The sequence below is a fragment of the Zootoca vivipara genome, chromosome 2 (assembly GCF_963506605.1).
Source record: "Zootoca vivipara chromosome 2, rZooViv1.1, whole genome shotgun sequence".
Lineage (NCBI taxonomy): Eukaryota > Metazoa > Chordata > Lepidosauria > Squamata > Lacertidae > Zootoca > Zootoca vivipara.
In genome coordinates, this window is record NC_083277.1 from 4,164,103 (window position 1) to 4,187,329 (window position 23,227).

At 47.8% G+C, this 23,227-nt stretch overlaps 3 protein-coding genes and 1 pseudogene across 3 annotated transcripts in view; 1 reads left to right on the forward strand and 3 right to left on the reverse strand.

The window, feature by feature from the left end:
• LOC118081229 (zinc finger protein OZF-like) overlaps nucleotides 1-4,941 on the reverse strand; it is a 19,740-nt gene extending 14,799 nt beyond the window's left edge. The window contains exon 1 of the mRNA XM_060269300.1: nucleotides 4,851-4,941. The gene's annotated coding sequence lies outside the window, so the exon portion shown is untranslated. The remainder of the gene's footprint in view (nucleotides 1-4,850) is intronic.
• Nucleotides 1-13,908, forward strand: part of LOC118081302 (zinc finger protein 420) — a 21,627-nt gene extending 7,719 nt beyond the window's left edge. Inside the window, exons 5-6 of the mRNA XM_060269427.1 lie at nucleotides 12,857-13,007; nucleotides 13,090-13,908. Of these exons, the coding sequence (XP_060125410.1) occupies nucleotides 12,857-13,007; nucleotides 13,090-13,801 (863 nt within the window). The 3' untranslated portion in view covers nucleotides 13,802-13,908. The remainder of the gene's footprint in view (nucleotides 1-12,856; nucleotides 13,008-13,089) is intronic.
• LOC118081406 (zinc finger protein OZF-like) overlaps nucleotides 2,490-23,227 on the reverse strand; it is a 50,077-nt pseudogene continuing 29,339 nt past the window's right edge.
• On the reverse strand, nucleotides 20,713-22,759 carry LOC132591775 (zinc finger protein 239-like). The gene is made up of 2 exons (XM_060272197.1): nucleotides 22,478-22,759; nucleotides 20,713-21,907 (listed from the first exon to the last, which is right to left on the reverse strand). The coding sequence occupies exons 1-2, from the start codon at nucleotides 22,757-22,759 to the stop codon at nucleotides 21,164-21,166; spliced, it is 1,026 nt and encodes a 341-aa protein (XP_060128180.1). The 3' UTR covers nucleotides 20,713-21,163.

Sequence of the window (23,227 nt, forward strand, 5' to 3'; positions counted from 1 at the left end):
ATTTAAATGAAAATATATGTGCTTTAAACCATAGGTCGGCAACGTCCGGCCCACGAAGGCCGTTTATCTGGCCCACAGGCCACCCGTGAACCGAGCTGCCCGCTTGGTAAGTCCCCGCGCGCTGCGTGAAACTGGCCAGCACAGCACAGCGTGGAGACTCGCTGAGCGGCATGGAAATGGCGCCTGCGCAGACGCTGGACATTGCATCTGCGCATGTGCGGCACATGTCCGGCCCATGGTTGATAGTCCGTGTGAATGCCCATGGCCGGAAAATGTTGCAGATGCCTGCTTTAAACCATGGGTAGGCAAACTAAGGCCCAGGGGCCGGATCCGGCCCAATCGCCTTCTAAATCCAGCCTGCGGATGGTCCAGGAATCAGTGTGTTTTTACATGGGTAGAATGGATGAATATACAGTAGGTCTCATCATATATGGTCTGATTCAAAGAGACAAGTCTCCTGTCCGCTGCATTATGATGGGGCGAGAAATGAGCAGAGGGCACGGATTGTGGATTGGGTAGTATGGTGAAGACTATGGGGGGGGGCTCTCTGGGGAGTGGGGGAATCTCTGGGGTAGTTACTTCCGTGGCGGGTGGGGGTCATTGGGGAGCGGGCTACTGTTGGGGTGGGCTGGTCCCTGGCAGAGGTCTGTTCTCTGGGGTGGGCCGTGTCCCAGGCTGGTGGGGTGGGTGGAGAGTGGCCGTTATTTTGCCAGTGGGCGGAATTTGGGGTGTATGTTTGATTTTGTTTGGTGGGGTGGATGGGCAGTGGGCGGGATTTTGGCAGTATGTTGGATGTTGTTTGTTGGATGTCCACTGGAGGGGGCAATTTTTTTGTATACAAATCCAGGTTTCAACCTGTCCTAGGTGTGTGTATGGACAATGTAAGTGGATAGAGACACTCACATGCACTCCCGATCTTGTGGGCAAATTTAAGGACGATCGGTTAAGCGGCTGTGGAGAAAGGTTCGTTGGAACAAACATTATTAATTAATTATTAATTAATTATTATTAAAAGTGTTCTGGAAGTTGAGTAAATATTCTCACATCCTCATGCTTAATGTAAAGATCAGCACAGTAATCTTGTGTTTCAAGCAAACTTTATTGTATAGAAGCTACCGCATATACACTCAGGAACCGAATAACATAACGATTTTTACTAGGGTTACAGCCTTTTAACTACCAACTAGTTTACAAAAGGTAAACAAAAATGAGCAACAGAAGGTACTTAAAGGAAAAAAATGTTACAGAGGCATAAAGGTATTAGGGAAGTAATAATATTGGCTTACATTTATAATTATTAATATTAATAAAATATTAATAATTATTAATAATCTATCAATAATTATTAACATCCTGTTGGGAGCCACCCAGAGTGGCTGTGGAAATCTAGCCAAATGGGTGGGCTATAAATAAATTATTATTTTTATTAATCACTCAGCCCAAATACCCCTCCACTCTCCATTGGAATACACTGGCGCCAAACAGTATATAATGGCTTTCAGTGGTTGCCAGTTCGCCATGTCCTCAAAGGACCCCCTCTATGCTTTTCATGCATCTCAAGGACCAGCTTTATGCTTCCCTGGACGATGGACCAAGGAATGGGTGGGAGAGGTGCTGTAGCCTTGGTGCCGCAGGTTATTGATGGGGAGATCTCAAGCAAAAGGCACAGCTCTTGGGATCTCGTTTCATTTAATATAGGTATTCCCTTCCCCTCCCTTTCTTACTTGTAGTGTGGGTCTGTTGCCAAGTTGTCACGCCAACTCGATCTTCAGGCTTTTGGCATCAAAAGGGATCCTTTAACTCATTAGATTAAGGTGTCCGTATTTTTTCTTTATTACCCTTGGGGCATAGGATTAAGGGTAAACAAATACAGTAGTCAGAACAGACACACCTCCTAATTCCAGAAAAAGACCCTAATAATAATAATAATAATATTTATACCCAACAGGATTAAAAGTGCAAGAAAACATCAAACATTAAAAACTTCCCTGAACAGGGTTGCCTTCAGATGTCTTCTAAAAGTCAGGTACTGTATATTCCTGCGTATAAGACTACTTTTTAACCCAGGAAAATCTTCTCAAAAGTCGGGGGTCGTCTTATACACCGGGTCATATTTTATACGGCTAGTATATCCCAAACCCTCTATTTTAACTGGAAAAGTTGGGGTCGTCTTATACGCCGGAATATACGGTAGTTGTTTATTTCCTTGACATCTGATGGGAGGGCGTTCCACCTCTAAGTAGTGGGTGTTGGTCATGCATGTGGGTTAATCTTTTCTGAATTCCTTGAATACCAGCAAGAAATATAAGCACTTCTAACTTGATATTATTTCATTATGGTATCTCCATTATATACAAGTTTGATGGAATATAAAGTGTCTTTTCATACTCCCAATATTTATGTGATTTCCCCCCTGTATGTATGTGTATATATATATATATATATATATATATATATATATATATATATATATATGTTGAGAAGTAAAATGTGTCCGCCACTTAAACCTTTTCCCACACTCCAACCATTTGTATGGTTTTTCTCCTCTGTGGATTTTCTGATGAGTAAGAAGATGTGAGTTGCAAGTAAACCACCTTCCATATTCAAAACATGCATGCAGTTTCTCCCCGTGATTTTTTTGATGTGTACTAAGGCTGAAGGCTTCCCCACACACAAAGCACTTAAATGGATCCTGTATATTCCTGCGTATAAGACTAGTTTTTAACCCAGGAAAATCTTCTCAAAAGTTGGGGGTCGTATTTCTTATACAGTGAGTATATCCCGTATTTTAACTGGAAAAGTTGGGGGTCGTCTTATACGCCCAGTCGTCTTATACGCTGGAATATACGGTATAGTAAGTTATGTGCTAGTACAGAAACTCTTTCCACATGTCAAACAATTAACTGGTTGTTTCCTTTATGAATAAGTTCATGCACAGTAAGAAGCTCTTTCCACATTCCAAGCATTTATGGCTTCTCCCGTGTGTGGATTCTCTTATGTGAAGTAAGGTGAAGTCCATGAGCAAAGCTTTTTCCACACTCAGAACAGGTATATGGTTTCTCCCCTGTGTGAATTTTTAGATGCGCTGTAAGGTGTGTGCTGCAAGTGAAGCTTTTTCCACACTCAAAACAGGTATACGGTTTCTCCCCTGTGTGAGTTTTTTTGATGTGATGTAAGGCCTGTACCCTGGCTGAAGCTCTTTCCGCACTCAAAGCACTTATATGGCTTCTGCCCTGTATGGATTCTGCGATGGCTAACAAGGTATGTGCGGGTACTAAAGCTCTTTCCACACGTCACACATTTATATGGTTTTTCCCCTGTATGGATTCGCTCATGCACAGTAAGGTGTGATCTCTGAGTGAAGCTCTTCCCACACTCAAAACACTTATACGGCTTCTCACCAGTGTGAGTTCTCTTATGTGAAGTAAGGTGTGGACTCTGGCTGAAGCTCTTTCCACATTCCAAGCATTTATATGGTTTCTCCCCTGTGTGGGTTCTCTTATGTGAAGTAAGGTTAGCACGGTGAGCAAATCTCCTTCCACACTCCGAACATTTATATGATTTCTCTCCTGTGTGAATTCTTTGATGAGATGTAAGGCTCGAGCTGTGAGCGAAGCTCATTCCGCACTCCCAACATTTATACGGCTTCTCCCCTGTGTGGATTTTTTGATGAACAAGAAGACCTTGGTTTTGACGGAAGCTCTTTCCACAGTCAAAACAGGTATACGGTTTCTCCCCTGTGTGAATTTTTTGATGATATACAAGGTTTGAGCTCTTAGTATAGGCCTTTCCACAGTCAAAACAGGTATATGGTTTCTCCCCTGTGTGATTTTTTTGATGATGTACAAGGCCTGGTCTGGAAATGAAGCTTTTTCCACACTCAAAACAGGTATATGGTTTCCCCGTGCTGTGGATTTCCTTATGCTGACTAAGGTATGAGTAGTCACTGAAACTCTTTCCACATTCAAGGCATTCGTAGGATTCCTGTCTTGCATGAATTCTTTTATGTGATTTTAGGCCTGAGCTGTCACTGAAGTTCTCTCCACACACCAAGCATTTACACGGTGTTTCCTCTGTGTGGATTCTGCAGGGTGAGTTGAAGCTAGATTTGAATGGTTTGCCACATGAAGGGCTATCATTTGTGCCCTTCCCCTTGTGATGTTTTTTCTGGACAGGGATTTGATGGCCATTATCAGTCTGCTTTAGAAGGCCTGTATTTCTCCCGTTTTCTTCTAGGCTTTTCACCTGTGATCTTGTTTCCTCTTGATCTTGAAAGGTCCTTCCTTTGACTTCATGCTTGGTTCTTTCTGATGAGCCCCAAGAACGATGACTGTCCTGTTCATCACCTGCTAAAATTAAGGGAAGATTACAATTAAAAGTGTAATCCAAATTACAATCCTAGTGATACTTTCTGTAACATGAATAATAATAATAATAATAATAATAATAATAATAATATTCATATCCCACACACCTGGCTGGGTTTCTGCAGTCACTCTGGGCAGCTTACAGCATATTTATAACATTGTAAAACATCAAAAATTACAAACGTCCTGGTACAGAGCTGCCTTCAGATGTCTTCTAAAAGTTATATTGTTCTTTATCTCCTTGACACCTGAAGGGAGGGCGTTCCATAGGGACAGCGCCGCTCCTTAGAAGGCCTTAAAGCCTCTTGCACTCATCGCAGCTCTTTCGGGGCTGAATTAGGGGTGCAGCCCCACGCATGCTCCCTCCCACCGCTGCCCCTTTGCAAAACTGCCCTCTCCAGTAGGACTTCTCTCCTGCAAAGCAACTGCTCTGAGATGGGAGCCCGCTCCCCTCCCCCCAAAGTATCTCCCTCTTTTCCCTACCTTGCAAAAGGCACAGTCTTCTGCGCTGCAGAATCTCCTCCCTCGCAGCTTTTCAAATGTGACCAACGGAGGAGGAAGTGACACTTTCCCCCTCCCCCAGGAAGTCCTCTGTCATAATATAATCGCTGTCCTTAACCCTTGAAGAGCCAGTGTCTCTCCCACCCTCCCCCGAACTGTATGGTGCTGGGGACATTGCGGATTCTGCCTACGGGACCCCACAAAGCGCCAGAGTCCCTTGGAGGGAACACTCGAATGATAAGAGAGAGAGAGAGAAATTCCGGGGGGGGGGGATCCTGTTAGGCTGTAATATATTGTAATGAATTGCTTTGAAATAAGTACAGCAACAGATGGGGGGGGAGGAATAGCCCGCAACCTGAGTTTTGCCATAACAAAGGTAGCAACCCTATTTAATGGGCTCCCCTGAAGCAGAACCCGCAGTTTCCCCAGCACCTTACAGTCTGGGTGGGGGTGGTGGAGGGGGGGTTTGGGAGAAATACTGGCTCTTCGAGGGTTAAAGGCTGCGCTGATATTACGACAGAGGATTTCCTGGGGGAGGGAGAGAGTGTCACTTCCTCCTCCCTTTGTCACACGTGCGAGGGAGGAGATTCGGCAGAGCGGAAGACTGCATTCTGCAAGGTAGGAAAAAGGGGGGTGTTTTTTGGGGTGGGGTGGGGTCTCCCGTGTCAGAGCAGCTGCTTTGCAGGAGAGAAGCCCTCCGGGAGAGGAGCATGCATGGGGTTGCACCCCACAATTGAGCCCTGAAAGAGCAAAGGGCCCCGAGGGCTGCAGGGACGCACCAGGAGGAGAGCAAGGCAAGAAGGGGTGAGAGAGGCAGTTGTGGGGTGGAGTAGGAAACCCCCCCAAAGGAAAGGAGGCAGGATGGCTCGGAGGAGGAGGAGGAGGAGGGAGGCATGGATGTTTTGGAGAGAAAGGGGTCGATGCTAGGTAGAGAGGGCAGGATTAGGCCACGGGGGATGCCGCTGGGGCTTGAATCTGGGGCATTTCTGCCTGCTTAGGAGATGCTCTGTCCCTTGAGCTACAGCCCCTTCCCCTAATGTGGGATTTTTTTGGGGGGGGAGGAATGGAGGGAGGCAGCCCTGTCACAGCTCCAGGCTGGCAGAGAGGAAAGGAAAGGGATATTTTTAATGGTGGTGGGAGGAAGATCCTCTTTCCGGCTTGACTCCACTGTCCTCGCATGGTGGGGTTTAGGAGGGGGGCACTTCTCTTTAATGCAAGCGGGAGCTTCACACCTAGGCAGGCTTATCATTCACCAACAACATACATTGGGCGGAAAAATACCTGCAGGGCTTCTGAGGCCCCATTTGCTGCTTCTTCCCTCCCAAGAACCTGCAACTTCTGAGCTCCTAGGGGAGGTTGACAGAGGCTGGTCCTGCAAACCTAGAGAGGATGGAAGGAGGAAGATGGACAGTTGACCTGGTCAAGCTGTCTCCCGCCACCTCTGACTGTTCTCTCCCAGGACCCTCAGAGAGATCTGGTGAGTTCCAGGGAATGAAGATGGGGGCATGGAGGGATAGAGAGTGGAAACAAGGAAAATCCCTTCAGGCTCCCTTTGCTTCTGCCTCCCTCCGAGGAACCTGCAGCTTGTCTAAACCTCTGAGTTCTGCAAAATAGTTTCAAAGAGGTGGCATTGCAGCCTTTTTGGGGCTGTTTGCCGGGTCCCTAGTTGCGCCCAGGAAGAAATGGTTTCCAAACGTAGTTTTTATACCTTTTCTGACTCTTTCCCCCCTCCTCTGGAATTTCTTCTAAAACATAGATTCAAATGGAGGGTCAAGGGGCAACGTAAACAGGAATATAGGGACCTGGTGATCTGGACATCCTCATTCACACATCATCTATACATGTCAATTACTGTCGAACCCGTATCTCTGGCTGGTACCGGTGCTCTTGGGTGCCTCCGCCAGTCCCAACAGCTAATGAATCATTCCTTCTGATAAGAGGATCCATGTGCCAGGGATGTCTACCTTTTACACTTCCAGAGATGTTTACATTTGACAAGGCTCCTGTCAAGACTTTACATTCCGAGGCTATTTAGATACTAGGCAGATGGGCAAAGGGGTGATACAGGATGCAAGGGGTTCTTGAAACAATTGGGGCAAAGGTGGCTAGAAACAGTTTGGAATGTGAGTCTGCGCCCTGCTTTAGACTTCAACCTTTTGCCGGGTCCTTTTCTAAGTTTGCACAGGTACCATTTAGGCCCATCAATGTGCGACATTGCGGCAGGGCACAACAGGCCGCTCCCAAACTTCAAAATGCAGTCATCACCCCCTTCAGCATCTGTGATTCTAGAAATGACCTGAGCTGCGGCTCTCCACCTCCAGCACCACCTGAGGCTGGGGGAGGTCAGATGAGTTACAGGGGGTTTGGGGGGGGGAGGAGGAGAAGTGTATGGATGGGGGGGGAGGGAACCCCTCCCCAAGTGAGCAGAAAAGACACGGGGAAGAAAAGGCAAGAAGGTCTTGACTGGAAGAAGGGAGGGGAAGAGGACCAATGTGTTTCTGGGTGTCAGAAGAGGGAGAATATGCACAGCCGTCCATTGCTGATTTACTCATAGGTAAGCTCCACTGAGTTCAAAGGGATCTACTTTCAGGTCACTTCTGAGCGTACCATGCCCACCTTAAGAAAAGATAGAGAAAGAGACAGATTAATTTGGAATCACAAAAACATGTTTAAAACCTGTTGGGGATCTTTGCAGAGGGGATGTCCCATTTGAGCTTCTCCAGGGGCAAGAGAATATCTAGGGCAGGAGAATCCCTGCAGGGCTTCTAAGGCTCCCTTTGCTTCTTTTTCCGTCCCAGGAAAATGCTTTCTGAGCTCCTCAGCAAGGATAAAAGAGGCTGCTCCCGGAAACCGAGCGAGGATGGAAGGAGGAAGATGGACGGTTGACCTGGTCAGGCTGTCTCCCACAACCTCTGACTGTTCTCTCCCAGGACCCTCAGAGAGATCAGGTGAGTTCCAGGGAATGGAGATGGGGACGTGGGGAGATGTTGGGGGTGAGGAAACTCCCCTGGCAAGAAAAGGAGGAAGGTTACAGGGCAAGAGCTCCGGGTTGGCAGAGATAAAAGGTAGACAGAAAAGGAAATGTTTTTAATGGTGATGTGAAGAAGATTCCTTTTCAAGCAGAACTCCTTTCTTCTCTGGTGGGGTTCAGAAGGAAGACACCCCACTTTTACCATGGAAACTGTGAGTGGGAGCTCTACACGTAAGGAGGCTTCCACAGCCTCCTTATGATCTACTTTCAGGTCACTGTTATGCCTGCCATGCCCTGAAGGCTGGAAGGAAGACCTGCGCTCTGCTGCAAGGCCCATTTCCACCTGGCCTAGGGGGTGGAGCACAGATTCACCTTCAACAGCCAAAAGAGGCTCCTGGGAGGCCCCTGGGACATTGCTGGAGCATCTCTTGGGTTGGGGAAAATGGCAAAAATGCTTTATAATGTTTAAAACAGTTCTAGTTTTGGTTCCTCTGTTTTGTTTTCTTTTTTCTTTTTTCTTTTTTAATAATTTTTATTGGTTTTATATAGACAAGACAAACAAAAAATACAATATAAATTCTGTCCCTTCATCCCCTCCCCCCCACAGGCCCACTTCTGCCACCAGCAACACCAGCGGAGGTGGAGAGTCAAAGGGGTCCATTTTAAGGCTAGGTTTGACCTCCCCCCTCTCCTCCCCCCCCAGTCCCTCCCCTGCCACTGAAGGGACGGGGACGGAGGAGCACTGAGGTTTGGTTTACTCCCTGCTTCTCCTTCAACACAACCAACCAACAAACAATAAAACAATAACATATTCTAAATCCTACTTTCTTAATATTGTATTTGTGACTTCCTCGATTCTCTTATTCCTGGTTTTCTTAATTTCTATATCAAATTGTGGCAATTTTCGTATTCTAATTCAAGATCTTACCCTTATAATATTCACTCAATCCTCCTCCTCCTTCATGCTGCACCTCTGCCAGTCCTCTCCTGCCACCAGAGGAACCCGCAAGGCGCAGCACTTCAAAGGATATCCATTTTTGCATCTGGGTTTCCTTCCATTCCCCTCCCCTCCCCTCAGGACACCCCCTGCCACCAGGTGTTCCCAAGTGCAGAGAGGGGGAAGATGGCTCTCTGCCTAGATGCCTATCTAAACAGAAAATATTTAATGCAAATCTTAAATTTTTTCCTAGATCATTCTTCTTTCTCCCTCCAGAAAAACTCAATTTTCATATATATTCATTTCCTAAATCAAAAGCTTAACTTTATACTTTAAAACACTCTCCTTCCCCTCCCCTGATGCCCTTCCCCCGGTTGGATCAACATTTCCTTTTACAGGCCAAGATTTCAGAAATCGTTGTTCAGCTACCAAAAGTCTCTAACTAAAAAGTTTTTACCCCACACCACATCTTTCCCCTTTCCAAGTCCAGGCCTCTAACCCCCCTCCTTCTGCATTTCCCTTTCCACCAACACACATCTCAAAATTTCAGTCCCTCCAGGTTCCTCCATTTCTTGAATCTTCTTTTCACATTGTTGCTCCTTGCTTTCATCTTCTTTTTTTCCAGTTCCTTGTTGTGCAACATCCAGAACTTGTTTTTTACAGTCCCAGTCAGTTTTAGTAAAGTCAGTTTTGATAAAGTCTTCTATTTCTTGTTCCTTAGTCTCACTTTCAAAGTCATTCTCTAAATCCTGTTCTGTTTTGTTTTCATCGAGTTGGTGTTGGCTAAATGTTTATTTGGCGTTAGTGGTTATTTTAATAACCGTTTATTACTGTTGTTATTGTTATTCTAATTGTTATTATTGTTGGTTTCTTTGTTGCCTGTATAGGATATTCTGTTTTTATGTTTGATGTTTTGTTGAGTTTTCATATATGCTGTTAGCCGCACAGGGTGGCTGTGAGAAGCCAACCAGATTGTGGGATATAAATTTTATATATATGCCCCATTTGGGCTTCTGCAGGGGCAGGAGAATATCTAGGGCAGAGGAATTACTTCTCCCTCCCAAGGAACCTGCAGCTTGTTTAGGCTTCTGAGCTCCTCAGGAAGGATGAAAGAGGCTGACCCTCTTTGACCCTCTTCCTGCTGACAACAACACCTTGAAGATCCCGGGCCCCAGGGAAATTAGACTGGCCTTGACTAGAGCCAGGGCCTTTTCGGCCATGGCCCCAGCCTGGTGGAACGCTCTTGCAAAAGAGACCAGAGCCCTGCGGGATTTGACATCTTTCCGCAGGGCCTGCAAGACGGACCTGTTCCGCCAGGCCTTTGGGCAGGAGGCCGTTTGACTTACTTTCCTTTGTGTAAAACAAGCCCCAAGGAGGCCCCCAAGCCGCTCACAGGTCCTTGTATGATTAGTGGAAACAGTTGGTCCTGGCTAGCACCGTCTTAAGCGCCCCTGTCGCCATGGTGCGCCGGATCTCTCCATTTCCCAACGTGGTGGGCGGGTGGGCGCAGCGCTGCTGCGCGGCGGGCGGGCGGGCGGGCAGACACAGCGCAATCTCTCCGGCGCCCTCCCGCCCCATTTCCCAGCGCGGTTGGCAGGTGGGCGCCGCGCGCAGCTGCGCAGTGGACTGGCGGACCGGCCGGCCAGCGGGCGGGCGGGCGCAGCTCGCGGCGCCCTCCTGGCAGGCCGGCGCCATGGTGCCCTGAGCGACCAGGGGTCTACGATGAGCCGGCCCTGGTCCTGGCAAGTATTAACCACTCCCAATTCCAACCTGATAATTGCCCCCTGCTTAGATTTTAACTTGTCTGAATTAATTTTAAGATGTACGGTATTTTAATTAATTGATGTCTGTTTTTATGCATATCATTTTTTTAATGATGTTAGCCACTCTGGGTCTGGCCTCGGCCAGAGAGGGCGGGATACAAAAATTGTTGTTGTTGTTGTTGTTATTCTCCTGCAGACCTAGCGAGGATGGAAGGGGGAAGATGGACGGTTGACCTGGTCAGGCTGTCTCCCACAACATTCGAATGTTCCCTCCCAGGATCCTCAGTGGGATCTGGTGAGTTGCAGGGAATGGAGAGGGGGACCTGGGGAGATGTTGGGGGTGAGGAAGCCCCCCCCTGGCAAGAAAATGAGGAAGGTTGCAGGGCCAGAGTTCTGGGGTGTGAAAGATAAAAGGTAGAAAAGGAAAGGAATTTTTTTCAATGCTGTAATGGGTGTAGGATTTTTCTTGGGGGGGGGGCAGGACTTTTGTTAGGGGGGCAGAACCGGCATAATTGGTCAGTTAAGTATTTCTAATGTTTTTCTTGGTCTGGGGGGCTGCCTCCCCCCTTGGCTACGCCCATGAATGGTGGTGTGAAGAAAATTCATTTTCAGCCAGTTCCATAGTATAACGTTGTGTTGGGTCCTGATTCTGACACTCGCTGGTAGCTGCAGCGATTACCAGATGAGGGACTGAATGGGCAGATTTTTTCGGTTTGCAGCAGCCAAGCTGCCAGGTCAGCAGTGAGAGACTTGTGGGTCATGGCAGCAGTCCCTCTCTAGCCCATATAGCCATCTTTTTCAAACCCTGTCCTGCTGCCCTACATATGTGGCCTCAGGGGTGGGACGGGTGAGGATGTGACTGCAAAGGATATTATCAAGAGCCTGAAAGTGCAGCGCTGATTGTTCTTTGGCACCTGAGACTGTCTGTCAGTGCAGGTCAGCTGATGGTGGCTAATGGATTGAGGTTGAATCCTGACAAGAGAGAAGTACTGCTTTTGTGGGGCAGGGGGCATTTTGGTGTGGAGACTCCCTGGTCCTGAATGGGATATCTGTGCCCTTGAAGAACCAGGTGCACCAGCTCCATCTGGGATGCAGGCTGAGACCCTACCTCCCATAGACTGTCTCCCCAGAGTGGTGTATGCTCTAGTTATCTCCTTCTTGGACTACTGCAATGCGCTCTAGGTGGGTCTACCTTTGAAGGTCACTCAGAAACTACAGTTTATCCAGAATGTGGCAACTAGACTGGTGACTGGGAGTGGCCACCGAGACTATATAACACCGGTCCTAAAGGATCTACGTTGACTCCCAGTATTTTTCCGAGCACAATTCAAAGAGTTGGTGCTGACCTTTAAAACCCTAAATGGCCTTGGCCTAGTATACCTGAAGTGGTGTTTCCGCCCCCATTGCTCAACCCCAGACATTGAGATACAGCTGTGAGGGACTTCTGGTTCCATCATTGCCAGAAGCGAAGTTACAGGGAACCAGGCAGACGGCCTTCCCAGTGGTTGTGCCCTCCCTTCAAAGGAGATAAAGAACTATGTAACTTTTAGAAGACAGTTTTAATGTGTAATGTTTTATATATGCTTTACCTTGTTTTATATATATAGGGGACATGGGTGGTGCTGTGGTCTAAACCGCTGAGCCTGTCCCAGCTCCTGCCAACCTAGCAGTTCGAAAACGCGCCAGTGCAAGTAGATAAATAGGTACCACTATGGCGGGAAGGTAAACAGTGTTTCCATGCACTCTGGTTTTGTCATGGGGTTCTGCTGAGCCAAAAGCGGTTTAGTCATGCTGGCCACATGACGCAGAAAGCTGTCTGTGGACAAACAGTGGTTCCCTCAGCCTGAAAGTGAGATGAGCACCACAACCCCATAGTCACCTTTGACTGGACTTAACCATCCAGGGGTCCTTTTCCTTTTCCTTTACCTTTATATATGCTGTAAGCTGCCCTGTGTGGCTGGGGAAACCCAGCCAGATGGGTGGGGAATAACTAATAAAATCATCATCATCATTTGTTACAGAATGTCTCACTAGGATTGTGATTTGCCTTACATTTTTAATTGTGATTTCCCCTTAACTTCAGCAGGTGATGAACAGGACAGTCATCGTACTCTGGTCTCATCGGAAAGTAAATCTAGCTTCAACGCACACTGCAGAATCTGCACAGAGGAGAAACCATGTAAATGCTTGGTGTGTGGAAAGAACTTCAGTGACAGCTCAGGCCTAAAATCACATGAAAGAATTCACGCCGGACAGGAATCATACAAATGCTTACAATGTGGAAAGAGTTTCAATCACCACTCAAACCTTAAAACACATCACAAAGTCCACTCTCAGGAGAAACCATATGCCTGTTTTGAGTGTGGAAAGACCTTCACGAACAGCTCAGGCCTTACATCCCATCAAAGAATCCACACAGGGGAGAAGCCGTATACCTGTTTTGACTGTGGAAAGACCTTCCGCCACAGGTCAAGCCTTACATCCCATCAAAAAATCCACACGGGAGAAGCCATATAAATGTTTGGAGTGCGGAATGAGCTTTGCTCACAGCTTGAGCCTTACATCTCATCTAAGAATTCACACCGGAGAGAAATCATATAAATGTTCAGAGTGTGGAATGAGCTTCGCTCACAGTGTTAGCCTTACTTCACATAAGAGAACCCACACAGGGGAGAAACCATATAAATGCTTGGAATGTGGAAAGAGCTTCAGTCAGAGTTCTCACCTTAGTTCACATAAGAGAACCCACACAGGGGAGAAACCATATAAATGCTTTGAGTGTGGGAAGAGCTTCAGTCAGAGTTCACACCTTACTGTGCATGAGCGAATCCATACAGGGAAAAAACCATATAAATGTGTGACATGTGGAAAGAGCTTTAGTAACTGCACATACCTTGTTTGCCATCGCAGAATCCATACAGGAGAGAAGCCATATAAGTGCTTTGAGTGTGGAAAGAGCTTCAGCCAGGGTACAAGCCTTCGTATACATCAAAAAATCCACAGAGGTGAAAAACCGTATGAATGTTTTGAGTGTGGAAAGAGCTTTGGCCAGAGTTCAAGCCTTAGTGTACATCTGAGAATTCACAGAGGGGAAAAGCCGTATTCTTGTTTTGAGTGTGGAAAGAACTTCACTAACGGCACAAGCCTTACATCTCATCAAAGAATTCACACAGGGGAGAAACCATATAAGTGCTTTGAGTGTGGAAAGAGATTTGCACATGGATCTAAACTTGCTTCTCATAAAAGAACTCACTTGGAATAAACCATATATATGTTTGGAATGTGGGAAAAGATTTGGTCAGATTTCACAACTCATTTTGCATAAGTGAATCAAGAGGAAAGAAATTTGATGTTTTTAATGAGGATAGCACTTTAATTAGAAGGGCTCACGTTTGCATCTCATCAAAAAATTCACAGAGGGGACAAGCAGTATGCATGTTTTGAGTGTGGAAAGAGCTTCAATCACAGCACAAGCCTTACATCTCATCAAAGAATTCACACAGGGGAGAAACCATATAAGTGCTTTGAGTGTGGAAAGAGATTTGCACATGGATCTACGCTTACTTCTCATAATAGAACTCACATGGGATAAACGATATGTATACTTGGAATGTGGAATCAAATTTGGTCAGATTTCACAACTCATTTTGCATAAGTGAATCAAGAGGAGAAAAATATTTAGATGCTTGTAATGAAGGTACTGCACTTGGGCAAAAAAAATGAAAGGCACAAATACAGGATGGGTGACACCTGGCTTGAGAGCAGTACATGTGAAAAGGATCTAGGAGTCTTGGTAGACCACAAACTTGACATGAGGCAGCAGTGTGATGCAGCAGCTAAAAAAAGCCAATGCAATTCTGGGCTGCATCAATAGGAGTATAGCATCTAGATCTAGGGAAGTAATAGTACCATTGTATTCTGCTCTGGTCAGACCTCACCTGGAGTACTGTGTCCAGTTCTGGGCACCACAGTTCAAGAAGGATACTGACAAGCTGGAACGTGTCCAGAAGAGGGCAACCAAAATGGTCAAAGGCCTGGAAACGATGCCTTATGAGGAACAACTTAGGGAGCTGGGTATGTTTAGCCTGGAGAAGAGAAGGTTAAGGGGTGATATGATAGCCATGTTCAAATATATGAAAGGATGTCATATAGAGGAGGGAGAAATATTGTTTTCTGCTGCTCCAGAGAAGCGGACATGGAGCAATGGATTCAAACTACATTCCACCTAAACATTAGGAAGAACTTCCTGACAGTAAGAGCTGTTCGGCAGTGGAATTTGCTACCAAGGATTGTGGTGGAGTCTTTAAGCAGAGGCTTGACAGGCATCTGTCAATAATGCTTTGATTGTGTTTCCTGCTTCGCAGGGGGTTGGACTGGATGGCCCTTGTGGTCTCTTCCAATTCTATGATTCTATGAGGAAAGTACTTTAATTAGGGCACCGATGTTGCTAAACGTCATGGAATCCATACAAGAATTCACATGGGAGAAATCATACACCTGCTGTCACGAGGGTGCAGAATAATAAAAAGTACAAAAATACAGATACTATAGATGTTAATGAATAAAGGAATAAATTCACAATAAACAATCCCTGTGTACCTGTGTGTGAATATGGGGAGAGAGTAAGGAGGGCAGGCAAGTGTATCTGAAGGAAGGCCTCGTGGTCTCAAGGAATCTGCTGACATGACATTCACCATTTACCCAGAAGTTGTTCTGTGGTCCACGTGGTTTAACAAGGTCTCAGGATTTATATAAGAGGGAGATGGAACCCCAGCCAGTAATCTGGACCCATGAACGTTTCTGAGTCGTCTTTCAGGGAAGTTCCAAATAGAAGACATTGCAGTAACCCAGCCTGGAAATGACCAGAGCCTGGAGCGCAGTTGCCAAGTGACCTCTGTCCAAAATAGGGTCCTGTTGGAGAGCCAGCAGCAGGAGGTGGAAAGAGTAAATGGCACAGCCAGTGAAAGGGTGGCTGAGAGTAGGAGAGGTTTCAGAAGGAAGATCTTGGGAGGGAGGCGGCTGAACTGGATTGGAAGGAAATAAGTATATAAATTGGAAATGTTTCTTCAAATCCAAGCACAGATGTGATGGATAATATGACTGACGGGATGTCTCTGAATGCCAGTAGCTGAAGAGGGCGAGGGGGAGCAGAAATGGCCCATTTCTGAGAGAAATCTAGTTTGTGAGGCTCCTGGTAGAGATCAACTGTGACCCTTAGAGAGAGAGATACAGCTTTCTTAGTGGTGTCCCCTCCTCATCTTCTGCATCTGCTGAGCTTTGACCGGCTGCCGGTCCCGGATTCTGCAGTCCGGGACTTGGAAGGTAAGCATTTTACTGTTTAGCCCAGGCATGGCCAAACTTGGCCCCCTGGATCACCCCTGATGGTGTTAGCTAAGGATGATGGGAGTTGTAGTCCCAAAACATATTGAGGGCCACGTTTGGCCATGCCTGGTTCAGCCAGTGTCCTTCCTCTTAAAAATAGGTTGTCAACACCTCCACACGCTTTTTTTCAGTGGGCGGGGATAAGCTCTAGTTTCCCAATGACATCCGTCAAAACAACAAGGTTCTTCCCACCTTCACTCCTTTCAAACCACACACAGCTTTAAATGTTCCTTTGAATGTCAAAGTACACAGTACAGTGGTACCTCGGTTTATGAACACAATTTGTTCCGGAAGTCTGTTCATAAACTGAAGCGTTCATAAACTGAAGCGAACTTTCCCATTGAAAGTAATGGAAAGTGAATTAATCCGTTCCAGACGGTCCGCGGAGTAAGTGTTCATAAACTGAAGCGAACTTTCCCATTGAAAGTAATGGAAAGTGGATTAATCCGTTCCAGACGGGTCCGCGGAGTACTTAAACTGAAGCGTTCATAAACTGAAGCATGGGTGTAATTGGTTCCGGAAGTCTGTTCATAAACTGAAGCGTTCATAAACTGAAGCAAACTTTCCCATTGAAAGTAATGGAAAGTGGATTAATCCGTTCCAGATGGGTCCGCAGTGTTCATAAACCGAAAATTCATAAACCGAGGTGTTCATAAACCGAGGTTCCACTGTACATCAAACCACCCACGCTTGTATCTCTTTAAACATTTTGTTTGGAGAGGCTTGCCAAATCTTAAACCGTAAACTTAAGGACTTCCATTAACATGCAGCTGGAACATTTGAAGGTTGCAGGAGACAGCCTGACCAAGTCGACTGTCCATCTTCCTCCTTCCATCCCCACTCAGAAGCTGCAGGTTCCTGAGAGCCAGTGTGGTGTAGTGGTTAAGAGCGGTAGACTTGTAATCTGGGGAACCGGGTTCGCGTCTCCGTTCCTCCACATGCAGCTGCTGGGTGACCTTGGGCTAGTCACACTTCTTTGAAGTCTCTCAGCCCCCCCCCACCTCACAGAGTCCTTGTTCTGGGGGAGGAGGGGAAAGGGGAATGTTAGCCGCTTTGAGACTCCTTTGGGTAGTGATAAAGCGGGATATCAAATCCAAACTCTTCTTCTTCTGGGAGGGAGGAATAAGCAAAGGCAGCCTCTTCCCATCCTTAAAAACTTCCCTCCTTTATCCCTCCCAACACCTAGGTTACTTCCTAAGTCTGGTCTCCTATACAGAGAGACTGTGCCCTCCTTGGATGCCTTCCTTCTGAACCCCACCAGACAGGGAAGGCACTGAAGAAAAAAATAACCCATGCCGGGACCTGTCGGTGGCAGGGGGACAGGAACAGAGGAGGAGAAAGCGTTGCTTTCTCCTCCTCCGTTCCTCTCCCGCAGCCGCCGACAGGAAGCAGACATCCCAGGGTTCGGAGAAGCGCTTGCGCAGCGCTTATCCGAACCCTGGGACCTGTCCTTGCTGTCGGCGGCAGGGGGACAGGAACGGAGGAGGAGAAAGCGCTGCTTTCTCCTCCTCCGTTCCTCTCCCGCAGCCGCCGACAGGAAGCAGACATCCCAGAGTTCGGAGAAGCGCTTGCACAGCGCTTCTCTGAACCCTGGGACCTGTCCTTGCTGTCGGCGGCAGGGGGACAGGAACGAAGGAGGAGAAAGCGCTGCTTTCTCCTCCTCCGTTCCTCTCCCGCAGCCGCCGACAGGAAGCAGACATCCCAGGGTTCGGAGAAGCGCTTGCGCAGCGCTTCTCCGAACCCTGGGACCTGTCCTTGCTGTCAGCGGCAGGGGGACAGGAACGAAGGAGGAGAAAGCTCTGCTTTCTCCTCCTCCGTTCCTCTCCCGCAGCCGCCGACAGGAAGCAGACATCCCAGGGTTCGGAGAAGCGCTTGTGCAGCGCTTCTCCGAACCCTGGGACCCGTCCTTGCTGTCGGCGGCAGGGGGACAGGAACGGAGGAGCGCTTTCTCCTTCCTTCCTCTCCCCCAGCCGCCGACAGGAAGGACGCGCGCACTCTCCCCCCCGCCTCCTCCAACCGCCGCTCCTCACGGGCCAGGGAGGGTTGTGAGGAGGCCTTCGCCGGCCTCCACCCTCGCTTCCCTGACGTGCCCTGCAGTGAGGCGGTGTCCGGCGGGAGCGGCGGTTGGAGGAGGCAGAGGGGGGGGAGAGTGCGCGCGGGCAGTCTCTGCTGTCCAATCCCTGTGTCTCTGGGGTACATGCGCAGTACCTCAGGGACACACGGGACAACTGGACGCAGGGACATCTTGGACATTATTATATAGGATAGGACTAGTGGAATTCAGCCCGTTTAAAAACGGGCGCTAGAAGAAGCGGCCTGCCGGGTCGGCACCCAGCAGCGCTGCACGAAGCACCGGGGAACTGGTGGCGGGGAAGGCAGGCAGGCAGACAGGCGCTTGCTCTCTTGCCTGCCTGCATTCCCCACCGCCTGTCACACGAAGATCGGCGGCCACTGCTTGCCGGGGCTTGTCAACCCCGGCAAACAGCGCCCGCCGACCTTCGGCTCTGTCCCCCGATGCTCTACGGCTCGGGGAAGCAGGCAGCTTCCCGGGCTGTTGCCGTCTCCCTGCCTGCTTCCCCAAACCAAAGCGCGTGGGGGACTGAGCCGAATTGCGGCGCGGGGGGGGGGGCTTTTCGCCGTTTGGCTTCCCCCCAGGGGGAGGCAAACAGCGAAAAACCCCGCCGCGCCGCACTTCGGCTCGGGGACTGGCTTGGCGGTGGGGGGAAGACTTTCCGCCACCGCCAAGCCAGTACGCAGCGGGGGCTTTTCGCCGTTTGCCTTCCCCCGAGGGGGAGGCAAACGGCGAAAAACCCCGCCGCGCTGCAATTCGGCTCGAGGACTGGCTTGGCGGTGGCGGGTCTTCCCGCCACCGCCAAGCCAGTCCGCAGCAGGGGCTTTTTGCCGTTTGCCTTCCCCCCAGGGGGAGGCAAACGGCGAAAAGCACCCGCCGCGCCGCACTTCGACTCGGGGACTGGCTTGGCGGCGGCGGGAAAAAGGGGAGGAATTCCTCCCCTTCTTCCCGCTGCCGCCAAGCCAAAGCCGGCTTCCCTCGGCGCCCGCTGCCGCTTCGGCTTCGGGAAGCGCCGTCCCATGCCGGCGGTGTGCGGCAAGGCTGCCGGGGGGAGCGCTTCTCTCCCCCGCCGCCTCACCGCGCACCTCCAGCATGAGACTGGGCTTCGGAGCGGGGGTTGGCGGAGCGGCGGTTGGCTGTTGTCTGACCATGGGCAGAGATAGGCAGAGGGGTTGGGGGGGGGAGAGCGCGCGCGTCCAATCCGTGTCCCTGCTTGTCTCTCCGTCCAATCCCTGTGTCCCTGGCGCACATGCGCAGTACCCCAGGGACACACGGGACAACTTGGACGCAGGGACAACTTGGACTTTATATATATAGATGATTCTACACACTATCACCAAAATGTAATCCCTGAAAAAGTTGTGTGTCGAACTGTACACCCCATGTAATAGTTTATTGCCACAACCAGTTGGGAGGGGCCTAGAGGTCTCCTAACAACTGTCAGCACCCTTAACCAGCAAAACAAGCCCCTGGAACTCTTAGGTGCTTCCATGGGGCTTTGGATATGTGCTGTGAATGTGGCCTAACATATCTGTTCTTTTCTCTGTGTGTCTACCATCACGTGGCCGCCAAACACACGTTGGAAATAGGCGCACATTGATTAAAATGGTGCAGCATAAAACCACAGGTGCAGCCAGCTCTCTGTCCTAGTTTATTCACAACCCTATTCTAAAGAGTTTCTATATGAAGTGGGAGTGGGGAATAAAAGGGGAAAAGCAAGCCCTCGAAGAGTGGAGTAGCCACATTCAGTGCAAACCTCACCAGGAAATGAACAGTCTACAAGAAAACACCCACAATGGACCCCCATCCCAAAGCAACACAGTATTACCAGTCTGCTTTGTGTCAAAAACCAGGGTGAGTCTGTGATATACTGATATCGCCCCACGGTTGCCATGCATGACCAACTCAACTCCTGGCTGGCTCCTTCTGGTTGTCGTTTCCTTGCAGTAGCAAGAGCTGGCTGAAGACACTTACGCAGTGGCCTTGGAGGGCTAAAATAAGTTTTTTTGATGGAGCGTAGAGGCAATTCAAACAGCGGTCTGAGTTTTGCTTAAGGCTGGGAGAGACGCTGTAAAGATGGGGGCCACAATGAACTTCTTACTATGGTTTATTTCTATGGATCATGGCATTGGGACAGTTGGCATAATTTGATATAAAAAGAGATCCCTGTGATGACCTATTTTGACCCTAGTACTAATTCTTAGCTTTATTATTACTTCTTCTTCTTCTTCTTCTTCTTCTTCTTCTTCTTCTTCTTCAACAACGTGTTCTGGAAGTTATGAGTAAATATTCTCACATCCTCATGCTTAATATTCTCACATCCTCATGCTTAATGTAAAGATCAGCACAGTAATCTTGTGTTTCAAGCACACTTTATTCCATAGAAGCTACCGCATATACACGCGGGAACCTAATAAGATAACGATTTTTACTAGGGTTACATCCTTTTAACTACCAACTAGTTTACTAAAGATAAACAAAAATGAGAAACAGAAGGTACTTATAGGAAACAAACAATGTTACAGAGGCATAAAGGTATTAGGGAAGTAATAATATCGGCTTACAATAATAATTATTAATATTAATAATATATTAATAATTATTAATATTCTGTTGGGAGCCACCCAGAGTGGCTGGGAAATCTAGCCAGATGGGTGGGGTATATTATTATTATTATTATTATTATTATTATTATTATTATTATTATTATTATTGATCACTCAGCCCAAATACCCCTCCACTTTCCACTGGAATACACTGGCCCCAAAGAGTATATAATGGTTTTCAGTGGTTGCCAGTTCGCCATGTCCTCAAAGGACCCCCTCTATGCTTCTCATGCTTCCCTGGACGATGGACCAAGGAATGGGTGGGAGAGGTGCTGTAGCCTTGGTGCCACAGGTTATTGATGGGGAGATCTCAAGCAAAAGGCACAGCTCTCGGGATCTCGTTTCATTTAAGATAGGTATTCCCTTCCCCTCCCTTTCTTACTTATAGTGTGGGTCTGTTGCCAAGTTGTCACTCCAACTTGATCTTCAGGCTTTTGGATCCTGTGATGGTAAGTAAATTATGTGCTAGTACAGAAACTCTTTCTACATGTCAAACAATTAACTGGTTGTTTCCTTTATGAATAGGTTCATGCACAGTAAGAAGCTCTTTCCACATTCCAAGCATTTATGGCTTCTCCCGTGTGTGGATTCTCTTATGTGAAGTAAGGTAATATCCACGAGCAAAGCTTTTCCCACACTCAGAACAGGTATATGGTTTCACCCCTGTGTGAGTTTTTTGATGTGATGTAAGGCCTGTATCCTGCTTGAAGCTCTTTCCACACTCAAAGCACTTATATGGCTTCTCTCCTGTATGCATTCTGCGATGGCTAACAAGGTATGTGCGGTTACTAAAGCTCTTTCCACACGTCACACATTTATATGGTTTTTCCCCTGTATGGATTCGCTCATGCACAGTAAGGTGTGATCTCTGAGTGAAGCTCTTCCCACACTCAAAGCATTTATACGGCTTCTCACCAGTGTGAGTTCTCTTATGTGAACTAAGGTGTGAACTCTGGCTGAAGCTCTTTCCACATTCCAAGCATTTATATGGTTTCTCCCCTGTGTGGGTTCTCTTATGTGAAGCAAGGCTAGCACAGTGAGCAAAGCTCCTTCTGCACTGCAAACATTTATACGGCTTCTCCCCTGTGTGGATTCTCTTATGTGAAGTAAGGTTAGCACTGTGAGCGAAGCTCATTCCGCACTCCAAACATTTATACGGCTTCTCCCCTGTGTGGATTTTTTGATGCGATGTAAGGCTTGCCCTGTGATGGAAGGTCTTTCCACAGTCAAAACAGGTATACGGCTTCTCCCCTGTGTGGATTCTTTGATGGGATGTAAGGCCTGAGCTGTTCGTGAAGGTCTTTCCACACTCAAAACAGGTATACGGTTTCTCCCCTGTGTGAATTTTTTTATGATCTAGAAGGCCTGATCTGTAAGTAAAGCTCTTTCCACAGTCAAAACAGGCATATGGTTTCTCCCCTGTGTGACTTTTTTCATGATCTACGAGGCCTGATCTGTAAATGAAGCTTTTTCCACACTCAAAACAGGTATATGGTTTCTCCCCACTGTGGGTTTTTTGATGCTGACTAAGATTTGGACCCAGGTGGCGCTGTGGTTAAACCACTGAGCCTAGGGCTTGCTGATCAGAAGGTCGCCGGTTCGAATCCCTGTGACGGGGTGAGCTCCCGTTGCTTGGTCCCAGCTCCTGCCAACCTAGCAGTTCGAAAGCATGTCAAAATGCAAGTAGATAAATAGGAACCGCTACAGCGGGAAGGTAAACGGTGTTTCCATGTGCTGCTCTGGTTTTCCAGAAGTGGCTTTGTCATGCTGGCCACATGACCTGGAAGCTATACGCCGGCTCCCTCGGCCAATAATGCGAGATGAGCACGCAACCCCAGAGTCGGTCACGACTGGACCTAATGGTCAGGGGTCCCTTTACCTTAAGATTTGAGGACTGGCTGAAACTCTTTCCACATTCTAGGCATTCGTAGGATTCCTGTCTTGCATGAATTCTTTTATGGGATTTTAGACCTGAGCTGTCAATGAAGGTGTTTCCACACACCAAGCATTTACACGGTTTCTCCTCTGTGTGGATTCTGCAGTGTGAGTTGAAGCTACATTTACTTTTGAATGTTTTGCCACATGAAGGGCTATCATTTGTGCTCTTCCTCTTGTGAGTTTTTTTCTGGACGGGGATTTGATGGCCATTATCAGTCTGCATCAAAAGGCCTTTATTCCTCCCATTTTCTTCCAGGCTTTTCACCTGGGATCCTGATTCCTCTTGATCTTGAAAGGTCCTTCCTTTGACTTCATGCTTGGTTCTTTCTGATGAGCCCCAAGAACGAGGACTGTCCTGTTCATCACCTGCTAAAATTAAGGGAAGATTACAATTAAAAGTGTAATCCAAATTACAATCCTAGTGATACTTTCTTTAACATATGAGGATGATGATAATGATGATTAATAATATTCATATCCCGTACATCTGGCTGGGTTTCTGCAGTCACTCTGGGCGGCTTACAGCATATTTATAACATAGTAAAACATCAAACAGGGACCCAGGTGGCACTGTAGGTTAAACCACTGAGCCTAGGGCTTGCTGATCAGAAGGTTGGCGGTTCGAATCCCTGTGACGGGGTGAGCTCACGTTGCTCGGTCCCAGCTCCTGCCAACCTAGCAGTTCGAAAGC

Excerpts from the sequence above, each read along its gene's own strand:
- LOC132591775 (XM_060272197.1), bottom strand. The coding sequence starts at position 22,759 with ATGCAGACTGATAATGGCCATCAAATCCCCGTCCAGAAAAAAACTCAC. Across the intron at positions 21,908-22,477 it reads GCCAGTCCTCAAATCTTAAG|TGTGGAAAGACCTTCACGAA; the intron begins GTAAAGGGACCC and ends ACCTGTTTTGAG.